The sequence below is a fragment of the Coturnix japonica genome, chromosome 1 (assembly GCF_054131305.1).
Source record: "Coturnix japonica strain WE chromosome 1, WE-NBRP24, whole genome shotgun sequence".
Lineage (NCBI taxonomy): Eukaryota > Metazoa > Chordata > Aves > Galliformes > Phasianidae > Coturnix > Coturnix japonica.
In genome coordinates, this window is record NC_140663.1 from 46717735 (window position 1) to 46732010 (window position 14276).

General features: G+C 38.6%; 1 protein-coding gene across 5 annotated transcripts in view; it reads left to right on the plus strand.

Annotated features, from left to right (window-relative positions):
• SCUBE1 (signal peptide, CUB domain and EGF like domain containing 1) overlaps positions 1–14276 on the plus strand; it is a 201842-nt gene that overhangs the window by 39202 nt on the left and 148364 nt on the right. For all 5 annotated transcript variants that reach the window (XM_015869913.3, XM_015869923.3, XM_015869916.3 and 2 more), the window contains exon 4: positions 14060–14194. In XM_015869913.3, coding sequence (XP_015725399.2) covers positions 14060–14194 — 135 coding nt within the window. The remainder of the gene's footprint in view (positions 1–14059; positions 14195–14276) is intronic.

A 14276-nucleotide genomic window follows, 5' to 3' on the forward strand; every position in this document is an offset into this window, starting at 1 on the left:
TCTCTCCTACTGTATAAAAATGTAAGCATCCTAGGAGAGTATTATATGCTGTGCTGGTATGAAGCATTGCCAGTGAAGAGAATTTGAAGCTTATCACTAATAAACCAAGGGATTTATCTAGGAAAAGCTTAATGGAAACACTGCTGAAAGCCATTCTTGCAGATACTCCTGAGTAAATCTTACAAAGTAATTCAGCATCTGAAAATAGTAAGTAGAAGAGGAGAGAATACCCTGACTATGTGACTGAGAAAGGTGGGACCTTCACTTTGCAAAATTTTCTTGCCAAAGGGCTCACATATCGGCTGATACTCTGTGCCAGACTGCCTGGAATTCATCCATCTCTGATCAGAATGTGAAAAAAGGAGCGTGTAAGAAAAATACAGAGAAACAAAAGGTGACTGCCGTTGATTCTTATGTGAGAAAGCCATGTAGTACTGCCTCCAATTTCAGCTTTTCTGTCCTTTTTACCTGAAGGTAGAGTTTTGTGTAGAGAATTCTCCCTTAAACAGTTGACACAATTCATTGTTTCCTGTTTCTCAAACCAAATATGCATGTGAAAAATATTCCAGGTTAAAGGATGTTATTGCATGCAGTAATATTCTTCTTTTGCTTATCTAATAAAATACAGGCATGAATAGTTATGAAATACTACTCAGCTCTCTGGGTGTTTTGTTGTTGTTTTTTTTTTTGAGGATTTTTTGGTTTCATTTTTATTCTCTCAACTCTGATTTCTGATTGTAACTTTTTAATAGAGAGTGCACACTGTTTTTTCACGGAAGACTTCTTGCTTTCTGGTTGAATTCTTCTTTCTTTTGAAGATAAGTACAGGTTTTATGAAGTCCTCTGTTCTTTGTAATTTCTGTAATTATTCAGTGAGCTCATAAAGGTTTTAAACTTTTCTTATAGGCCATCAAACAAGATACAAAGGAGTTTGAACAAAATTTTTATCATAACCTATCTAGAATATATTTATTTTGTTTATAGATTATCCCACTGTATTAGTTGCTATGATATGGGAACGTGTGAGCACATTACAAATATTAATAGATTTATTCTCACCATGTCTTATAAGAAGAATAACTTCCATTGCTTTCAGAAGAGTCCTAGGAAACAGAGTGAATTTTTGATCATAAATAAGGCCAGGATTGCAAGCTGTGTAGTTTATTGTAGATTTCATTGAGTTCACTGCAAGAGCTGAATGTTCGCTCTGGTAGACAAGCATACAAGCACAGTGTCAGCTTGAATTCAGTAATGAAGATTGTAGTAGCAAGGTCCTGATTATGTGTTAGTCTGGAAGGTCTGCTGCAGACATAGGATCTGATTTTCCATTCAGCAGAGTGTACTTTTCTGTTTTATTTGTCTGTTCTTAGGTGGTATTTTGCCTTTCTTCACAAATAGTAACTGTCACATGGAGTCGCCTGTGGGAAAGAAGTAGGTAGCACTTTCCTGGGAGCTACCAGGTCTATTCCAGGACTGGTACTGATCTGCCCACTTTGGCAGGTGGGGTAGAGAAAGAGCACAGCAAGGTATTTGGGCACCTGCAGCTAAAGAAGAAATTCCTGAGACAATCCAAGTGCAGATGGGAGGGATTTTAAGTAACATCTTCCTGTTATAAAATGGGCTTTGGGATCCCAGTACAGAATAAAAACTAGTCTCAAGGTCGAATTGAGATAATTAATTTTCTTCTGAGCTCTGGAGTTAGGAAGTAGAACCAAGTTCTTGTCTTGCTGAGTTGATTTGAGATCTGCTGATTTATTTTGAAAGAGAAGGAATTTCAACCCTGACATGCAAGCTTAAGACCTGGCTGGGTAGTAGTAATGAGCAATCTGATTCAGATTATGATAACTTTAGTATTTATGCACATGTATATATGTATATACAGAATATATCACAGAATGGTTTGTGTTGGAAGGGACCTTAAAGCCCACTTGCTTTCCACCCTCCTGCTGTGGGCAGGGTCACCTGCCACTAGTCCTGGTAGCTCAGGGCTCATCCAACCTTTTGTTTTTCTTCCAAAAACAAAACACGAAAAACCAAACACACACACACACAAACAACAACAATGAAAAGCAGCCAACACAACACTGAAACACTTAGAATTCACTTAGAATTCAATGTATGTATTCTCACAGAATCACAGAATGACTCGGGTTGGAAGGGACCTCAAGGATCATGTAGTTCCAACCCTCCTGCCTAGTAGGGCCACCAAACATACACCTTTACTAGATCAGGTTGCCCAGAGCCCTGTCCAACCTGGTCTTGAACACCTCCAAGGACGGGGCATCCACAACCTCCCTGGGCAGCCTGTTCCAGGACCTAACCTTAGTAAAGAACTTCCCCCTAACGTCCAACCTAAATCTTCCCTCTTTTAACTTAAAACCATTTCCCCTAGTCCTGCTATTACTAGCCTTTTCGAAGAGTTTACTCCCCTCCTGGGAGTAAGTTCCCTTCAGGTATTGAAAGGCTGCAATGAGGTCACCCCGCAACCTTCTCTTCTCCAGGCTGAACAAACCCAACTCCCTCAGCCTGTCCTCACAGGGGAGGTGCTCCAGCCCCCTGATCATCTTTGTGGCCCTCCTCTGGACCCTTTCCAAAATCTCCATGTCTTTTTTGTACTGAGGGCTCCACACCTGGACACAGTACTCCAGATGGGGCCTCACAAGAGCAGAGTAGAGAGGGACAATCACCTCCCTATCCCTGCTGACCACCCCTCTCCTGATGGAGCCCAGGATCCCATTTGCTTTCCGGGCTGCCAGAGTGCACTGCTGGCTCATGTTAAGTTTCTCATCTATCAGGACCCCTAGGTCTTTCTCTGCCGAGCTGCTCTCAAGGACCACTCCTCCCAGCCTGTACAGGTGCCTGGGGTTCTTCCGGCCCAAGTGCAAAACCTTGCACTTTGCCGTGTTGAACCTCATTAGGTTCACCCGAGCCCAGCTTTCCAGCCTGTCAAGGTCCCTCTGAATGGCATCCGTTCCCTCCACCGTATCGACTGCACCACTCAGCTTGATGTCATCAGCAAACTTGCTGAGGGTGCACTCCATTCCCTCATCGATGTCATTAATAAAGATGTTAAAGAACACCGGTCCCAAGACAGACCCTTGAGGGACACCGCTCGTTACCGGCCTCCACCTGGACATAGAGCCATTGACCACCACCCTCTGTCTGCGGCCTTTCAACCAATTGCTTATCCATCTAGTTGTCCACCCATCAAATCCACTTCCCTCCAATTTGGAGATGAGGATGTGATGGGGGACCATGTCAAAGGCCTTGCTCAGGTCCAGGTAAATGACATCAGGTCCAGGTAAATGACTCACACCTTAGTTTGTCTGAGTGTATACAGTGGGTTGGGGGATTATGGCCTAATCTGCCAGTCAACATGAAGTGGGAGAAGAGTTGCAAATCTATGTGAAATCATTTCTAACACTTCCAGATGCAAAATGTTAAGAGGTGATACATAACTGATGAAGGGTTGCATAATCTCTGGTGTGATGAAAGGGACCACGGCCTTCCTTTTAATTTAGCTTTATTTTTCTTCATTTCCAGACAGCTGCATGCACTGTATTGCTTCCTGAACTGAAAATGTATGCTTACATTACTGAGGTTTATTTTTCTTTATGTTTCCCAACAGTTCAAATAGATTTTTATTTTTTTTTTAATGTGAATATTTCTAATATAAAACTAAACAGCTCTTGGAAAGTTAGGGTTTTTTTTAAGCTTCGTAAAAACAAGCATATTAAAAAGAAGCTAAGAAACGGTCCATTTCCTTCTTTGTCTATCAGTTTTCCTTTCCCTTCCTTTTTAGTTCCAGGAAACTATTAGGTGAGCCGACAGTACTGTTCTCCTCTGGAACTTCAACAGGGAGTCTGGCGATATTCAGTCATAAACTCTTGCAGGTTTTCATGGTTGCTAATCTTAAACAGCTTGGCCTTCTTTTTGTAACTCTTCATTTTAAAAAAAAAACCCATTCTGCTAACTGAATACAAGGTGCCAAGCAAATATTACTAGCTAGGACGATAAGTAAATGTTCTATAGACAACTGCCATTAGATTTTAACATACAGCTTTTGTATACAGATGTTTACTTGTGTTATTTGGTTGCCTGCATGTTGTGAGAGTCTGGATAATGTAAATGGCAGCAAACATCATGTCTTTGCAAGGCTACTCCTAAAGAAATGTGTCCTGTTTTATTATGTTGACCCATAATGGTGGAGGTGGATGTTGATTGTATGGCAATAGAGGCTGAACCTTCTCACTAGTATTCCATTACATTTTGTTGCTGTGTGACAGATGGCAGCAGAGGGGCATTCTGACAAAATGATATCTGACATGGAAGTGCATATGAAGCAAAGGTGTGTCAGTGAAGCAAAGGTGTCACTGAATACCTCCATGTGGAAAAAATTGTACCTACTGACATTCACTGACACTTGGAGAACATTTATGAAAATCAAATAGTGGATGTGAGCACAGTGAGGTGGTGGGTAGTGCATTTCAGCAGTGACAACAGCGACAGGAAAGACAAACCACATTCCAAACAGTCATGCAGGCTCTTGTTAATCACTGGTGGAAATGCATAGCTAATAGTGATGACTGTGTTGGAAAGAGTAGTCTGTAACTAAGAATTTGCTCTATCAAATAGTGTTACTGTGCTCTTTTTATCTGTTTTAATTTCTATGGAAATTAATAGGAGGCATTACATTTAGAGCAGCCTACATGCTATAATTCAGATGAGTTGCTCCCTTTTATTTCTTTTCACATACAAAATTTCATGGAATTCGGTTTAGTAGCACTCTTGAAAACAGAATTGTTCTAGGAAGATTAGAACCCTAAGCTGGAAACTAATTTTGAATGAAAGTTCAGGTTCACTCTAGAAATTAAGGAATTCTCATTTACATTGTTGACTGAAAGGTCTGAAAGGACTGAAGGGCCTCTGATATCCAGTTGTCTCTAAAGCTAGGATCCAAATACAATGCTTTAGTATAAAATCCTGATTTTTCTATCCTGATATTTCTATAGCTTCTATAACTACTATTTGTAGTCTATATGGAAGTTTTCCCTCTCCAAAATATTCTAATGTTTGATCATCTGGCATTAGTCTTTTGTGTTTAGATGACATACAACTTTCTTTATGTGTTAATTTGCAGTGTGTTTGCTTTCTTAAGCCAATTGATCTGAGAAGTACTGAAACGAGACAGTATAAATCAGTGTAGACCTGAAGTTTTTTTGATAGGTATGGGGAAATAATCAAAAGTGTAGAATAAATCTCAGTTGCTGTCAACTATGAAGTTTGATTCTCAGACTATCATAATAAATTAAGAAACTGGGAGCTATGTGACAGCAGCATCAGTCTCTTTTTCTTATTTCTTCAAGTCTTCTTGTTGTCTGAGTCTTTTTCTTTTTTTTTAATACTCACTCCCTGGAGGAGGTAATCAATCACCGTGAAGATTACTCTATGTGGAACACTCAGGAAAATTAACAGTAATCAGCTTAGAGTGTGAGGTTAATAGGTATAAGTTGAATCAGTCCTTATGGACGTTCTTTTTTGTCTAATGTAGTTTTAGATGGCTGTATCTTAGTTCAGCAAACAAAGTCAGACTTTTATGCTGGGTTATACATCCTTCTGTACCTTGTTTGAATTAATTTCATATCTTTTCTTAATTCATCTCAACTTTCTGAAGACAGACAGTTTCTTAGCTGATATGGCCTATACCGATGTACACCTGAAGATAAATGCTATGAACTATATTACAGTAAACCAGAACTTTGGGAGCCATGTTTTGTTTACATCTTATGTAAAGGGAGACTGTGCATTCACTGGAAGGTGTAGAGTTTCAGCCTATAATATAAAAGTGTCACCCCAAGACATTATTTAGATCCAGCTAACACTCCAAAATCTTACAGATTACAGAAAGAAATCAGGCAAAGTAGGGAACGTCAAAGTTCTGTGGTCTGTGATTCCAAATACAGTCACTTGTATTATCTTGTACTCTAGAATGCAATCAATTCTTAACAGTATTGGTTAATGGAAATGGGCACAATTCAGATGATTTAGGTAAAGGCAAGAGATAGCCATCAAAAATAATAACTGCTGCATAATTGCTTCCTTCATGGGTGTCCAACCATTTGTCTTGCCTAGGCTACATTGAGTGAAGAAGAATTGTCTTGGGCTGCACATAAGAATGTATATAAATTACAAAACTTGTTTTATCTTTTTAGACTTAGAGTCCCCTGTGTTACTGATAGATAGCAAAAAAAATCACCCCATTCTTCTGAACACTTCATTAATTTAGCTACTTTCTTGGCTTTTATTGCCAGAAATACTTCTTATTGTATGAACATTGAGAATATTACCAACTTGAAAGTAGTTTCATTTTTCATTTGAAGTTATATGCTTTTTTGTTGTTGTTGTTTTGTTTTTTTTTTTTAAATAAGCAAAATAGTCTTGGGTTAATCCAAAACAGGTTGTTCTAATCATGGCAGGGTCTCTAAGCAGGTGCAAAAGGAGGCAGGTATAAGCAATAGTTAACCTGGAAGAAGGATATAAAATATTGCTGAAGCAATATGACTGTAGCAGTTAATGGTGCTCTAGAGAAAGCCCAGAGGCAGAACAAGGTAAGAAGATATGAAAATAGACTGGATAGTTTATTCAAGTTGTATCAACTTTTCCTTCAGTTGATCAAGACTGCTGCTTGTTTGCATCTAAAATTAAATTCCCTGCTTCTAGTTTACAGGGGATTGTTAATCCAGCATTGAAATTCTGAGTGCCCTACATGCAGCTGAACATCTGTGAGAACTGCAAGCTTAGTCATAGCTAAGAGGGCTATGACTGTCGAAGCCTCAGTGATACCAAGCAGGCGGTTGCTGGCATACTCTAGACACTGACACTGTAGATGGAAAAAATAGTATGAGATTTATGCAAAATTATTTTAAAAACATGTGTTGAAAGAATGAATAACATTTAAAAATAGTTGATAGAGAAACATAGTTGTTGTGTTTAGGCACTGCTGTCAAGAATCCACCATGTGTGTGTCTGTCTAAAAATCAGGTGTGGTTGCTAAATAAAAGGACAGAAGCTCCAAGTACTATGTCACACAAAGAAGGCTGGATGTTTATTTTGGAAATGCTAAAACAGCAAAAAGGGTTTTGCTGTCTTAAAATGATGGACAGCAGTGCCCAGCTGTTTGAGAATGGAATAGGCAAGTGACATCAGGAGACCTGAACTCAGTGCAGCGTTGGTGCAATGTCCATCAAGCTGTTTATGTCTGCTGAGCAAAGGGCAGGCATCGCACACAACAGAGCTGAGCTCCAGCATTACATGAGCATTCTCTCTGCTACAGACAGCAAATAAGTCTGTTTTACTGAGATGTATATAGTAAACCATGGGTCTTCAGGTTCAAATTTAAGATCAGAATACCTTAATATAACAAACCAAATAATATCCCAGCAGATTGAATGCATTGCTGGAAAATTGAGTTATTTCTACCTCAGATGCAGATTTGGCTCCATTTGTGGTTGCCATAACTAGTGATTTCAATAGATTAAATGTATTATTACCCCAACTGTGAGAACAACATGGAAAAAAAAAAAAAATCCGTAAGTTTATTGCCTGTAAGAAGTATCTGTTACAGCCATGTTTATACTCTGTAGTATGAAATTTGGGGAATGCCACTGAATGATACAAAATAGCTACAGAAAAAATGTTTCAAGCATTTGATTTCGCACATCTATAATTGCAGAAGCCTAGTCTGTGTGTGTTCAGGTGCTAGGTAATTGTAGCCCCTGGGATTTCCCAGGACAGATTAGGAGCTTTGTGTTTGGTGTTGTCCTCTTTTACATGATAATAGAGTGGTTCTAGGGAAATCTGGTATTTTATAATATCCATTGATCATTTTAGAGCTATTTTAATATTTGTTATCGGAAGTGTTCTTGTGATTAGTATTTCATGTTTTGGTGTGGTGGTTTTCTTTTTTTTTTTTTCTGTAAAATGTGCTTTATTTGTCATTGAAGGGTAATTTTTCCTCACTTTATTTTTTTAAATTTGTGCTCTAGTAAACATTCTCTGCTGACAAATCTGGTTTTTTTCCAAGTGGATTGTTTCTCAGCAGAGGCTCCCTTGAAGTTTTCTTTGGCCATGTTAGTGAAGTATTGAATTCAGGGGCTTGATGTCCTTTTTCCTTTTCTTCATCACGTTTGCCTGTTTGTTTCTGAAGGTGGAGGGCAAAAAGCAGAATTTTTGCCTTTGTGTAAACAGTGGAAAATTTGAGCCGTGCTTTTAAATTCTTGATGTCAGAACTCCTGAAGATGCAAATCCATGCATATAGGTATTGGTATCTGTTTCTTCTAATGCTCCCCTTGATGTGCTCATACAAAGTTGGCCTAAGAAAGCTGGTTTGACAGTTATTTCAATTAACAATGATTCCTGTTTTCATAGCCCCCTCAGCTGACGTAATGTGTCAGCCTCTCATCATTAACATGTTGCTACTTGTTTGACCATTCCAGCAGAAGTGCCTGCCTACAACAGCTCACCCGATTGCATTTGCTTAGCACCTGCATGGCAGATTTACTCTTCAGGCTTCCAGACCTATCTTGAAGTCAGATCTTCCAAGACACCCACTTCAGTAGAGCCTCATGGTGCATGTAGGGCATGGAATTAGAGAAGTGAGAATGTGTTTCATCTATTGCTGTCATTAACATTCATTTCTAGAAATGAGTATGCATTTAAATGTAATATACTGAAGTAATTTGAATTATCTCTGTAGTAATATTTGTGTGTAGCCAGGATGAGGTAGACAGCAGAAGGCCAAGAGGAATCTGTAAGATTAAGAAAGATACAGAAAAAGCAAGTAGGGAGTGAATATTAGCTATTTTCCTCCATAATGGCATTAGGGAACATGCTTGCATTCAGGCTATAAAGCATCACATTTAAAGGAAGAAAAAAAAAAAGTACTTTATGTAACTCAGTTCAGTTGTGGTTCTATGATTCTATTATAAGTATTTGACCCATCATGTTGGGTACAGAAGGGACTAGAAGAATTCACAGCAGAAAGTTCTGTCAGCAGCAATGGCCAACTAGTGGTTTGGGAACATCAACAGGTATATGATCGCTGAAAACAGGAGGGCATGTCAGCTATAGGTGTGTCACATCTGTGTAGATTTTCCTGCATGTCCACTACAGGGCAGCATCAGAGATAGGATGTTGGACTAGATGTATAGGAATAACTATGACTGTGGTAAATAAAAGAATGTGATTTTTATCTGAGATTTTCAGTCTGCTTTCGGATTACAAATATTCATAATATAATGACTTTAAAGTTCCAAAATTAGATCTTCATGTTTTCTGAGCCTGACATTGCTAATATTTTTTCTTACAAATACATGTATCCTTAATGGTGTTTGATTGCTAACTTTTGAGAACAGTCTGCAGTAGTGCTATCAGTAGTTCATCTCTTTATTGCAGCATTTTGCTTATTGAAATATTTCAAATATTTCAAAGAATTGTGTAAAATACATAGGATTGGCTCCCTGGCTCATGTGTCCTTTTTTCAGAAGTCTCCGAAAAATGTAAGTGAATTATACCATTGCTTCTAAATGCTTTAGAACCTTTGAAGATTAAACTCAGATTTCTGAGGGTCTTGAGTGCTTATGAGAATTCGGATGTGAAGGGAATGTCAGAGAAGAGAGAAGATCCTGGGAGGAAGTGGGCAGTGGACATCCTGTTCTTGTCATTTACTCTATATAATGTTACCAATTTTGTATCTTCCTGCTTGTGGTTTTGGTTTCAGGTACCCTTAGCAGACCTTTCTCCCTCATATTCAGAGAGGGGAGCTGGACTTGATGACTCTAGAGGTCCCTTCCAACTCCTATGATTCTGTGATTTTGTAATGTTTGGTTAAAATAGCTTCTTTAGGCCAAATACTGAGGGAACTCTGAGCCAGATCATGGTGAAATACCAGTGGAGCTAGTTTGAAAAGTTCATCAGATAAATTAGATGAGAAACTGAAAGTATTTGCTTATTTAATAAATACAGTATCCATGTTTATCAGCTGTAATGCTTCCTACTCTTTGGTACTGTTCCACACTACCATTCTCATAGGGGATCTCATATTACTAAGATACACAACACAAGTTTGATTATGTGAAGGCAATGGGCCAAAAAGCTAGAGGTCTTATGCAAATTGAGGTATGCATGAATTAGCATCATGCTTCTGATCTATCTACCTATACATGCACATATACATTTGTATGTATATATATATACATATATATATATACACATTATCTTTCCCATTTGAAAGATAATACTCTTTTCCCAGCCTCTCCCGGAGCTAGCTCTTTCCTTATTCCTTACTGTCCTTGATGATGAATTACCAACTTGAATCATAGAATCATAGAATTACTCCAGTTGGAAAAGACCTTGAAGATCATCAAGTCCAACCACAGTCTAACCATAGTACCCTAACTCTAACAACTGCCTGCTAAATCATATCTCTGAGCACCACATCCAAAAGGCTCTTAAACACATCCGGGAATGGTGAATCAACCACCTCCCCAGGGAGCCTATTGTAGTGCTTAACAACTCTTTCTTTAAATAAGTGTTTCCTAATGTCCAACCTAAACTTACCTTGTAGTCTGGTCTCCCTGGGAACACAGGTTTCTCACTGGTTTAAGCCCTGCATATGTAATTCTAGTTTCTGTGCTGATTGCATTTTTAGTTATGTATTTGTGTTGGTAAGGAGTAGGTAAAGGCTATGGAAACTGATCTCCTGTTTCTAGATGTATCCATCAAGGACCACCAGTGTATTTGATAGAAACAATAATGGAGTGGTTCTTTGAGAATAGTGTTACAGAGAACAGCGCTTGAGGAGATGTATTTGCTTTCTCATAGTTTTTTTACCTCTACTTGAGGATGAGAGTTTGGGCAGATTATGTAGGATAACAATCTGAGCTCAGCTTAAGTGAAAATCTTTCTTCATCTTTTTGTGAGTCTGGATTAAGGTGGCTTGCAGAATACTTGTTCCAACTTCCACTTTGAGGTCATCAGTAGGTTTCTGAGATTCAGCTATCCCATAAGTGGTGAATAATGAATTCCAGGAGTCAACACACCGTCAGGTGGTGAGACCAACCTATATAAGAGAACTGATATAGAGCCTACAAAATGAATTTGGTTTTTCAGATATCAGTTTGAGAAGAGAACTGCACCCACAGCCTTGCGGCTGATGTCCTCCAAGTACTGGTTATCAGTAAGATGAGCAGTGTCATCTGATTTTGTGCCAAAGGTTGCCAAAAGAGTTGTCTGCTCTGAAAACCATGTGTTGTTTTTTTTTTAAGGAGTAATAAAGATAGTGAGCTTTGTATTTGTGCTCAGTTTTAGAGTTTTTAAACACAGTTTCAATGGAGCTTAAAGCAGATGACCAAGAGAAAAAAATTCTGCATCGTCAGAAATGACTTTTTGGTTTTATTAGTGTTAGGCCCTTGGATGCAGGTCTCCAGCAGGTGTAAAGTCTCAGACAAAGTGACAACAACTAAAGCTGCTGAGGATCCGCTCTGTTTTTCAAAACAGTCAACAGCCTGATTTGACATCTAGAGCCTAACAAAACTGAAGCCAGAAGAGTTTTATTGAAAATAAGTTGACTTCTTATTTTGGTGTTTATGTGGAACTTAAATCGCTAGAAAATCTTGTCCAAAATGTAATCACACATATGGCTGCATTACCAGTGTTTACGTGTTCTGCTGGGTAAGTTCAGCTGCGTTGAACAAGATTTGCACAAACAGTGGAAGAAAGAAAAAGCCTCTTTGGCAGCTACTTCATTTTTGAGCATTGAAGAATTTCAGATACATGAAGGGATTATTCTGCCTAATCTATCAAAGCTTGAGCTCTTTGGAATCAAGAGAGCTTCTTTCCTAACTACAGAAGATTTTTTACCCCATTCTCTAAACTGGACTAGTAGTGGGCTGATGTTAATAGTGATCTTATTTGGAAGAAAGTTTAATTAGAGTGTAATTCAATGAATATTTTTCAGGTAGTCATCTCCAGTAGATTGCTTTGTATGGTTGATATTATGCAGTACTGCCTTTTAAGACTGCAATAATACAGCGTGCTTCTGAAAGCCTGTTCATAGCGTAGGATTGAGACCTAAGAAAAGAAGGTGTTAATCCTGCACAACCAGGCCAAGTTTTAATGGAAGTCATGTATTAAGGAGTTATTGATACGGTAATCCTAGATCCCAGCTGCTCACTTTCTTCAGCTCCTCCCCTTCATTAAAATAATTTTGACACTAGTAAGTGAAAACAATTGGAAGAAATTATTACAAAGGATTTAGAAGAGTTTTACGTGAAGTTAATGTTTATTGCAGCGTATGGATTTCAGGATTGGTGGTAAATTAAGCTCTTCACCAGCCTTTACTATCAAGAACAGAAAATAATGTTTATAAATCATTGCATTTGTTTCAGATTATTCATCAGAGCTGGAAGGCAATTATTCAAGTTGCTTTGTAATACTGTAAACAGAATGCTTGGAATGCAGCATGCTTTGTAGTAAAATTCTGGGATTTGTACATGTATCAACTGAGACTTTTTCCTTTAAGAAAGTAGATAAGTATTCAGCTGATCTTCTGAAGAATCGAGGTTCCAGTGTGCTCTTTTAAAGGAACTAATTTGAGATGTCATTTATGGGGTATCACTGCCTGCTAATTCATCGATGAAGTCTCACAAAGTTGTCTTATTTATCATTTCCTTCTCAGTTTGCAAGCAAAGTCATTTTTCCTTTTCTTGGTAGTACTTGTAATTACCCTACAGCTTTCTCTGTCTGAAAAAGAGCTCCGGTTTCTGTCATCTACATGAGGTGTAAGCAGTCCATCAGCACAAACAGCAAGAGAAGGTTTAGCTGAGCAAGCTTCCTGAGCTAGCTTATGTTCCTGTATTAGTTACCAGCAAGAGTTTCTCCTGCCCTTCCTGTTTCCTGGCCTTGCCTGGAAGAGTACTAGCAAAAGCAGCTTGGTTTTACCTCGGTGTATTACAGATTAATTCCTGCAGGAATTAATTTCTGCAGGAGCTCTGCCAGCTCTTCTGAGGTTTTCAGTGTTGTGGATCGTTTATTTAGCTTTGCTGCATTCCTTTTTCCCCTCCCCCTCTCCAAAAATAAAAACAAAACATGCACCAACACATTTGCTGACATGTTGGCACATCTGGTGGAATAACTAACTGGTTGCAGAGTCTCCATTAAAAAATAAAAATGAAAACGTGGATTTCTCAGGTGGCAAGTTGCTTTTATCCAAAGAGAAAACAGAAAATGGATGTGATACATCTCTTATGAGCAAAACAGGAGTTGCAAGGTTGAACGTAAGTCAGATATCACTTAAGTGTCAGTGTTATCCCAATGCCGAAACGTATGTCTCTGTTAAACACAACAGCATAAAAACTTTTATGCTCAAGAGACCCTCAGAACAGCCAGTAGCTAATGCTGTCCTTGTGGTTTTATATATTTGCCTATTAAAATGACAATACGAACATGGAACATTTAGATTTAAGAAGCCTTCTTTTCATTAAACAACATTAAACAAACTGACAAAGTAGGGGGTTATGACTCCAGTAATTGAAACATGCTGTTCTGTTCAAGACCAGAACTCTATAAAGACTCTTTTCACCCAGTAATGCCCTTTGTGTTTGCCTGCTACCCCTGCTAGAAATTACTGCAGGCCTGAAGTATGTCTTCCCAAGTGAAGTGGGAATGACAGTGTGCAACACCGCACTTGGCAGATGGGGTCATAGCCTTTTTGGGGATGTTAACATTCATTGTGCATTGGAAATCAATTTGCAGCCTGGAGTGCATGGAGTCTTAGCTGGACTCCCCCTCTACACTGTTGATTTTGTTGTTGTTGTTTTTAAATGCTAACTTTAAACCTACAACGCAGGAAAAAGTAGATGAGTTAATTTGGATTAACTGTGATGGAGTCCAGGTAGTTTTCATTAGCTTAATTTACAGTGTGCCTTTTAACGGATTCCCTTCTCTTCTACATGCATGCTCTAAGTCTGTTACACTGTGTTTCTTTTTCCTTCTCTCCTAGACGTTGATGAGTGTCAGGATAACAATGGAGGGTGCCAGCAGATTTGTGTAAATACTATGGGCAGCTATGAATGTCAGTGCAAAGAAGGCTTTTTTCTGAGTGATAACCAGCACACCTGCATCCATCGTTCCATTGGTAAGTGCCTGGTTTTGTCCTTTAGAATAACTGTGTTCAATTAGAATTACAGAAACTGTTTCAGAGGATTCATTTTCAGCTG